This window comes from Natrix helvetica, assembly GCF_964273705.1.
Source record: "Natrix helvetica genome assembly, chromosome: 1".
NCBI classification, from domain to species: Eukaryota; Metazoa; Chordata; class Lepidosauria; order Squamata; family Natricidae; genus Natrix; species Natrix helvetica.
The window spans coordinates 199023461-199032898 of record NC_138548.1 but is presented as its reverse complement, the minus strand read 5'-3'; the positions used below and the strand labels follow the sequence as shown (position 1 = coordinate 199032898).

General features: G+C 40.0%; 1 protein-coding gene across 1 annotated transcript in view; it reads right to left on the bottom strand.

The window, feature by feature from the left end:
• Nucleotides 1-1136: 1136 nt before the first annotated feature.
• LOC309402009 (intercellular adhesion molecule 3-like) overlaps nt 1137-9438 on the bottom strand; it is a 64906-nt gene continuing 56604 nt past the window's right edge. The window contains exons 5-7 of the mRNA XM_081971467.1: nt 7702-7977; nt 4389-4631; nt 1137-1685 (exon numbers count right to left, since the gene is read on the bottom strand). Coding sequence (XP_081827593.1) covers nt 1501-1685; nt 4389-4631; nt 7702-7977 — 704 coding nt within the window. The 3' untranslated portion in view covers nt 1137-1500. The remainder of the gene's footprint in view (nt 1686-4388; nt 4632-7701; nt 7978-9438) is intronic.

Sequence of the window (9438 nt, the reverse complement as noted above, 5' to 3'; positions counted from 1 at the left end):
CATACCATTATTTTCTTCTCCCAATAATAAAGCACATGTGTAAAACCAAGAGCTACATGATAAGGTTAGAAGACCTGCTGGGTTGTGAAACTACCACTGGGAGAGGCTGGTCCTGAATTAATTGTACCTCAGAGATTTCTTTCCAGCATTCGGAAATATGACTTAGAGTTATGGAATGTGGCATCTTGATAATCATGAATTCACATACTAGTATTTAAAAATAGAAAAAGGCTCTGACTTTCTGGCATGTGCTGTGAAAATTTGTAAGTGCAAAAACAGCAAGGAGTTTTTGAGCACGCCGACTAGCAGTCTGAAGACATAATGAAAACTCCTTAATTGCACAACACATGGACAGACTTACCTATAGTTCCCACTAGGAAACTATGAGCATCCTAAAGCAAGCTAAGTCCAGAAAATTCTAGAGAATTCCTGGAAGTCTGGCACTCAGACAAATCCACCATTAGCGGACATAGATTGAAAAATAACATCTATATTTCATTTAAAAGAGACAATTAAAAAGCTAAACAGGAAGCAAAAAAAGACTCCTCACCAGCAATCAAGACCCAGATAAGCAGAGCTTAATACCAGGATTAATACCAGACCAACCAACAAGCAGTAAACAATATTACAGTGAAGGAACTATGAACCCAAACAAACAGTAAAGAACAGCCTAATTAAGGAACTACCAAAAACACTCCCATCATTATGATAGGCAGGCCACCCATATATAAACAGAGAGCAAACTCCAGTGCCTTTTAGCACTGATGATGTTACTCAGTTGGGTAATGAAATGTCTGTAAGAAAACATCCAAGCTCAGAGAGCACAAAGCACTAAATAATTTTACTATGCCACTTATGATTATGGTATTATTTTCAATTTAATGGCAAGAGGAGAAATCTGGCTGATGCTTTAAACTCTACAACTGAGTTGTCCATTATTGCAAGAAAAGCCCAAGCTGGTGTCAACCATTCTCTTCCTAGTGGTTCTGAGTGGTTTCCCAGTATGCCTCCTCCTGGAGGTCACCCAAAGCCTTTTAAGACCACCTCTTGTTCCTGATTGCCTTTTCAAGGGAAAGTCTGAATGACCACTTAGATGGTAAGAGGAGATCTTCAGTAAAAATAAAATAAAAACCAGGAGGCATAAGCAGAGATGTCACCATCATTCGCCCTTCCAAAGTCCCAAGACAAAGGCCAGTTGGATCATTGCCCATCCAATGCTCAGGAGCTGAAGAACAGTTTGCCATATCTCTTCTTTCACATCATGGAGAAAATCTATCAATGTGGCCACTAATCTTTGATTGGGAGCCACCTGGAGATCGTTGAAAGATAGCCAGCTACACGTGTTTTAAATAAATAAATATAAATAAATAATGACTTGATGGCATGTAATTAATATCCTCTTCCTTTGCAGCTAAGTAGAGTGATGAACACTGAACACAGCTACAGTCTTGCTGGCATTGGGACAAGTGGTTCTTCAGTTTGTAGTAAACACAGATCTGCTTAGACATTTACTTTGCCATTCAGGCATCTTAGCTCCATTGAGTTTTGAGCAGTTTGCTTCTCTTGCAGTCGGTAGATCCCAATATTTTGATTATAGCTTATCCAATAAGCTATACCAGCCACAAGAGCAATAAACGCCACCACAGCAACTATATAGCCAATGATATGGCCAATGGACTGAGGAGCTGCAAAAGGGGAAAAAATGAATGCATTAAAATTTAGCATTGAATAGGTCCATAGCATTACAGTTCTACCAACTAGGCAGTAATAGTAGCAGTTATTTTTCAGGCATGGTACATAATAATAAAATACAACTTTTTAACAATTTGGTACAATAATACAGTACATTCAATAATATAGTACATTCCAATCTGAGAACACAAACTATAAGGCCTCTCTAAGATAATGGCCTATAGCAGGAGTGTCAAACTCAAGTCTCGGGGGCTGCTTAGATGTGGCCCAAGGGGCAACATTGGAAACAGGAAATGATCAGCCTTTGGTGCCTCTGCCTGAGAAAAAGAAGCTCAAGAGGACTGCTGGCAGTCCTCCTGAGCTCCACTTTTGCTGGGAGAGGGTCGTAGGAAGTCATCACAGCCGAAAATGGAACTCAAGAGCCCATGTAAAACCATCATGGGGGACTTATATTTGAATCACAATAAGAATTCTGCACAAGGAGTTGATGCTTAAGCCAACATCAAAGGTTCATTAAGATGAAAATATTTGAAACTTGCTGGATACCCATGCTCCACTATGAAACTATGTGATTGGGCTTGATAAATCGACACTTACACCTTGAAAATTAATGAGTAGTTACAATTGGCTTCTCCCCTTATCTCTGTCTGGCTTGCCCTACAGAGGCCTCTCCTATCCCCTTCTCTCCCTTAGTCTAACTCCTTAGCATCAGAGCATTTTTCAGGTTGGGATGGGGAGTAGAATGTCTCAACTCCCAGCCCACAGGCCAGATGAGTCACACATTGGCCATGTCCATGTCCATGCCCAAGTGGTAGTTCGAACAGAGTTCTTTTCAGGTGGGGAGAGGGAGTAGAGCATCTAACTCCTTAGCATCAGAGCGTGTTAATAATAATATAAAAAATACTAATGATCTGATTGTCATTTTGAAAAATCCTTTCTTAGCAGGCATCTAGAAGCCAAGAGGAACATGTGTGCCAAATTTCAAGTTTGTAGCTTTACGATTCTGGAGATTTTATGATGCTGCATGAGTGTTATTTCACTTTTATATAGAGAGATTTTGAAAAAATAGACAGATGAAAGTTGGTTCCAGAGAACTGGCACTGGATGGGAGAAAAGTAATATTGAGTGTGTATAAGGCCAGAGGAGTTAACACCTTCAATTTAAACTTGTACCGTGAATAAACACCAGCCAATGTAGGGATTAGAGATAGATTAAATAAAAAAAAATAACCCTTAGAAAATGGAAAAGAAAGATCAGGAAGAAATACAGCAGTCTGTCTTTTTCATGTTTGCTTTCTCATGGTATGAATCTATGCAGCCCTACAAATGCATTTAGAAGAAGATGCTAATACTATATCATCTGGAATAGAGCCAGAGGAACACACCTGGATTTTGCCTGCATATCTTAAAATTGAAAATAAGCTTAAAAGGACCCAGAAGAGATAGAGTAAAAAAAAAAGAGAGAAACTGAATCCTAAAGAATGAGATAGAATCATTCCACATAATAGAGAAAGAAAACTGAGACAAATAGGTGTGAAATCAATATCAGTTCGGATATTACTAAGGGAACTCACTTAGGAAAATAATATAGATGATTCAAGGAAACAAATATAGCAGATAAATGGGGTAATAGTAGCACTGAGCATATGTGCTTTGCATTGGCCACCCGGAGATTGAGTATAATGTGTCTAAGACATCTTGGTAGAATGAAAACTTCTTACATGAAAACTCCATTGAAGCAAGCATGTGAAACTGAGGAGGAAATTGAAAGATATATTCTCCAAGGAGTTTTGATAGGGATGGAAGAAAAGACAATGGGCAAAAGTGGGAATGTATGAAAGGACTAAGAGATAGGGTTTTTTTCCCCAATAGAGGATGCAGAAAGACATGTTTCAGGGTGTCTAATAAATAAGCAGAGAGCTACAGTCCTGCCAGCAGATGAAAAAAAGCAGAAAAAAGGAGGGATAAATACAGGGAAGAGAGAAATGAATGGAATAACTGATGGTATATGTGATGATTGAAAGGGAAGACTTTCACTTTGCTAAATGATATCTGTGAAAAATTCCAGTAGTTGATCCTGGAAGACATTTCTTTCAAGAATTATACAGCAAGAGTATGTCATCGCTCTCCTATCCCTGCCTCTGCCTTCCAAACCTCTACTGAGTCTCCCAATTTCATACTGTTTAATTTTATTAATGCAAAATATTTCCCAACATGTCTAGTCCTTCCAGGAAATATTTCTTTGCTATATGAAGATGTTGAAGCAGGTGTATTAAAATGGAAATGAATATATAAGAGCTTAACCCAATCATGTTAGCTAAAGATGACTAAAGATGAAATTCAACCATAGGTGAAGATACAAGTTGGAGAAGTAGATATAAAGATAATGGCAAATTATTGGAGGGCAATTGAATGAGCAGGATGCTGGCATAGGAGACTACCTTCAAGTCCCTCCCTCTCTCTAAACCCTTCTTAAACAGAGTCTCTTCACAATGAATCTTGGCTTATCACCAGAACCATTTCAAATTTTTCTTGACTGGGCTATAGCTGTGATGGCCAGAATTTGTATAAGTTTGTTTCACTGGGTTATTTAATGACTCACTACTTGACAAATAAAGTTAAATGCAGATTTGGCTGGTAGTTACAAGACGTAACACTGTGGTCATTCTTGTTCTTTAGGTCAAGGAGTTAACTTACATTCAACGTGTACGGTCACATCTCTAACATCAAAACCATACTGATTAGTAGCATTGCACTTATATGTGCCATCATGCTCTCTCTGGACTAGCTGTGGTTCCCCAATGTTATAAGGTCTCCCATCTTTCCAGCACTGAACAGTTGGTGTGGGGTTTCCCAAGGCCGAGCAGATAAGTGTTGCCGTACTTCCCTCCTTCCAATTCCATGTCTGGGGACAGCTGGAATTATCCATTTGGGGCCCGTCTAGAAAGGAGAAAGAAATGTGGTTACTTTCACTGGTAATAATGGATGTAATGAAGCAATTATGCATTGCAAAACTGCAGAAGCATTGATGATAATCCATTGCAGTTTATACAATGTTCATTGTCAATGGATCCTGGAATCTATAAGGATACCACCAGGATCCTCTACAGGAGGAAATTTGGCCTCCAAAGGCAGAATTTTGCAACTAGTGTCAAAGTTTGGGAATCCCGAGTCTAATTTGCACAGACCCCCATCTTACAGATACTTTGTACATATCTTTATTTGCTTCCGCTATATGCAGGATCCCCTTTTCCTAAAGACATCTGCCCATCGTACCTACCAAGACTACAAAGCTGGGGGGTAGGTGGTTTTTGTTTGTTTGTTTAACTCGTCTATGGTTTTTCCAAATTGAATACTCAGAGGTGGGTTCCTACTGGTTCGGACCAGTTCGGCTGAACCGGTAGTGATTTGCCGGCCTGGGTCACTGGAACCAGCAATGACCCGGGCATGCCACACCTACTAATCGGTTCCCCGGTCGGCGCGGCATGTTTCCCCCCCTTTTTTAAAATGTTATGTACATGCACATAACTATTTATGGGCAACTGAACACGTGTGTGGATTGTGTGTCAACCCCGCACGCGAGCAAAACAAGTGTGAAAGCACAAAATTGCACACATACCGAACCAGCAGTAATGCCGGCAGCCACCCACCCCTGGGAATACTCAACCTGAATTTTGTATGGTTCTCTTTGGCCTATTAAGTAGTTGCTTTGGGCAAATGGAGGAACTAGCACAAGGGAAAAGGATCAATCACTGTTTTTAGTTTTTTCTTAAATTATGGAACATTTGAGCATCACTCTTCTTATATTATATCAGAATAAAATAGAAATTGTGCAAATTTATCAAATCTTTTAAGGGCTGCTTCCAACACCTCTCTAAAACAGCAGATGCTCAGGATCCCATTCTGGATCAAGAGCCTATCAATAGTCTTTGACTTAGAATCATTTATTCAGCCACTGCTTGAAATTAGGATGGTTCTGAACAAAGGAAGATACGACCTGTATTCGGTCTGGACTTTGCAGGGCCCTTATGTTCATGTGATGAAAATGTGTGTGCCTGGCAGTCCACCTTCCCTTACAACCAACCACAGGGACACAGCAACTGCCCCCACCTGCCTATTTTCCTCCTCACATCCCGGCCTGGTGGTGCCAGAGACTTGGGCCTGCTTTCTACCCCATCACACTTTGCTTCACTTATCTCTTCTGAAGATTTCCTTTTCCAAAAGAGTGACCAGCCAATGCAACATGTGCTTCCTATAGAGACCACCTTGCAGCATTTGGAAAATCATACCCTTCTCAGAGATCACAAGAATGGCACCACTTCCAGAAAGGCATGATGCAGCCTTCGCATGACATCAGTTGGGGGTTCTTTCAAAAAGGAGCTCTTCAGAAGAGGTAAGTGGATCAAGGTATCATAGGGCAGAGAGGAGTCCCAAGGCCTGTGGGACCCGGCAGGATGGAAAGCAGATCCAAGACTGTGATATATTACTGATAGGGCAGGAAGCTGTGTATGGGTGTCTTAGGGGGTAGATCATATCTGAACTGAGGGATACTGCAATGTGGGCCTGGGCTTGCACAGGGCCTCCCTAGGGACTCTACCACAACCTGAGGCAGCCCATACTCTCTTTAATGACCACAATGGGAAAAGCCAGGAATGTGGTCACTGAGCAAGGCGGTACATGGGTGCCTCTCTTAATGACCACAACAACCCATGCCCATAATTCAGGGCTACATTTTGGCTGTTAGGTCAAGAACTACCTGTATTCCTGGTACGAGGGGATTCATTTTGTGCAAATATAAGACCCCATGCATCAAGGAAGTCAAAGTATACCACATCTCCAGCCTGGTAATTTTAATATTTTAATACTTTAAACGTAAATTTTGGGGTTTTTAAATTGTCTTAACTGTTTTAATTTATTGCTATTTATTTTAACCTAGTGGCTCTCACTTGTATTTGACTGTTAAATATTGATACCACCTCCTCCATGCCACACTTGTATTTTTGATTTAATTATACGTCGCCCTGAGTCCCTTTGCGGAGAGGGGGCGACTGATAAATTGAAACAAATAAAAATAAAATAAATAAAATGGTATACACATCACAGAAGCAAGTAACTCCTCTTTCACACAACCTGAATAGATTTAAATAACCAGTTGGGAACATAAAGGGGTATATGGACCTCCAAGAGTACTGAGCAAAATCAGAAAATATATTACTGATGTTGTTTAAAAACATAAATAGTACCACAATGGGACATATTGCTTTGGATGTCAGAGATTAATCCTCCTAACCACATCAAACCTACTAATCTATTTGCTCCTTTGTTAGCCAGCCTTGCATTGCGTTTCCAACCTAGTTCATGGGAATAACTCAACCAACTAACTAATATACATCTTCTTTAACTCTAATTGGAACAATATATTTGCATCTTCATAAATTAGCTGGGAGGTCCATTTGCTTTGAAACATCATCCCCCCTGAAGACATGGCTCTTCCACTTGGCCTGGGGATCTGGGAACAGGGATATGGAGCTACTGAAGTAACTGTATTGTTAGGGAAATGGAGTGTGCTCTCCCGTGTATTTTTAATGTATTTTCATTGTTTTTAATGATTTCTCTTGTAGTTTTTATTACTTAGTTATATTTTGTGGGTGTGTATTTGTTAAATCTATATAGCCACCCAGAGTCATAGAATTAAGATATGTGGCGATATAAATTTAACAAATAAACAACAACAACTTCTAAGTACACCACTATGTTCTTGGACGCTAGGTGAGTTCCTATACGAAAGGAACCACTGAGTGATGGAAGCATCTACTCGTATGATCCTCCTATTCTCCCTTCTGGGGTGCAGAGGCCTGGCATTACATAACGCTATGCAATGGTCCCCGATTTCCAAAGTTCATCCTAGCTGTAAAATGTGCTACCAGACTATTTGAAGTAAAGATTCAGATTCAGAGATTACTGAATTTCTAGGAATAGAACACGAGGTGTATTTTTTTTTCCAACTCACAGAAGACGGTAAGTTTCTGAGACATGCTTCTTTCCTTGGTGTGCCCATCAACGGTCAGGGTTACTTGGCAGATGAATTCCTGCTCATTATCCTCTTGCCGAGCGATCACTGCATGCTGCAGGAAATCTACGTTGCCGGATGCTAATATTTTGGCAGCATCCCTGATCTGCATTTTAAAACCAGGGGAAGCACTGCCATCAGCGCTACATGTGATGTTCACTGTTTGACCGGCGACAGCTTCTGAACTGCCAATTTGCAAGGTGGGCTTTGGTAAAGCTGTGAGGGAATAGAGCAGAGCAGTGATAATGCACTTAGATGGTTATAAAATGATTAATAAAAACAGTTAAAACAAATGCTGGCTAAAGGCTATCTCTCTCCCCCTCCTGTCCTAGATATGAAGTCATTAAGGATAAAGGAGCCCAAAGTCCATCTACAACCATAGAAGTTTAGTGAAGGACTTTCACCTCCACACTCCCTTTCAGTCCACATTCATCTCAGAGGTCTTGTAAGAAAAACTTCCCTGTTTTAGATGTAGCATAATTGAAATGACTGGATACCAGATGTTCCAAAGAAGTTAAATGGATGAGAGTAGCTGTTTCTTTTAAATTCTGCATTCTCTATTTGGTTAAGACATGTGGACCTCTTTAAATAAATAAAGGTAAGGGTAAAGATTCCCCTCGAACATATGTGCTAGTCATTCCTGACTCTAAGGGGCGGTGCTCATCTCCGTTTCAAAGCCGAAGAGCCGAAGAAAGTCAGAGAGAAAAGAAAAAATTATTCGCAATTAGCAAAGAAGCTTTACCAGAAAGGGGTGTGGTTTAGATGGTTGATGCCTAAAGGTATGTTAATTTTCTGGGAGGATACTAGAGTTAGAATCAACACAACCATAGAGGCAGAGGCCTTTATGGAAAAAAATAAAGCACTCCTAGATATACCTGATGATCTTACACCCGACATACAAAACACGGGAGCGGCCGGAGCTCTGCGGCCGGGGGGAGAAGGGGCAATACCAAGAAAACTCAGATCACAAAAATGAATAAGGAAATCGGCTTTATACAAATTGATTGAAACTTTTATATGAAATTATGTGCTGACAAATTACCACTATGTAATATTGAATTATTTGTTTAAATGAATACTATGAGTACGGGGGGGCGGGGATACCCTTCACACATTGTAACTGTCAAAATTTGTAACCTCCTCCAATACCCTTTTCCTTATTACTTTAAAAAAAAAAACACCAATAAAACTTTGTTTAAAAAAAAAAAGCCTCCCCTTGTGGCTGGCTTGCCATGGTGTGCCCCTCCTGCTGCCCTGCATAGCAGCTTCATGTATTTCTTCACTGTTTTAACTTTCTTGTATACTGCTCCCACTTTTAGTGATATGGTCAGCTATATAATTTTGATAAAGGAAATAAATCGACTGCAACTGGTGCAGAACAAAACTCTCCTGCATAAGTATCCCAAATTATTCAATAAAACTGTGTTAATTGCTTTTGTTCTGTTACTCAGTTATTTGACCACTAAAAATCAACAACAACTAAGGTTTGATTCTACCGGACTAAGTGACTTGTGGCTTTCTGTTGAATTATAACTGAGGGTACTTTAGATGCCCAATATTTTTCATTTGTTATTACAATCATCATGTGAACTTACTGTAAAGAGTAATGTTTGCTTTTGCAGTTTTTGTCGGGGAATCCGCATATGTCGCATAGCACAATGTCTTAGTGTTCCAGTC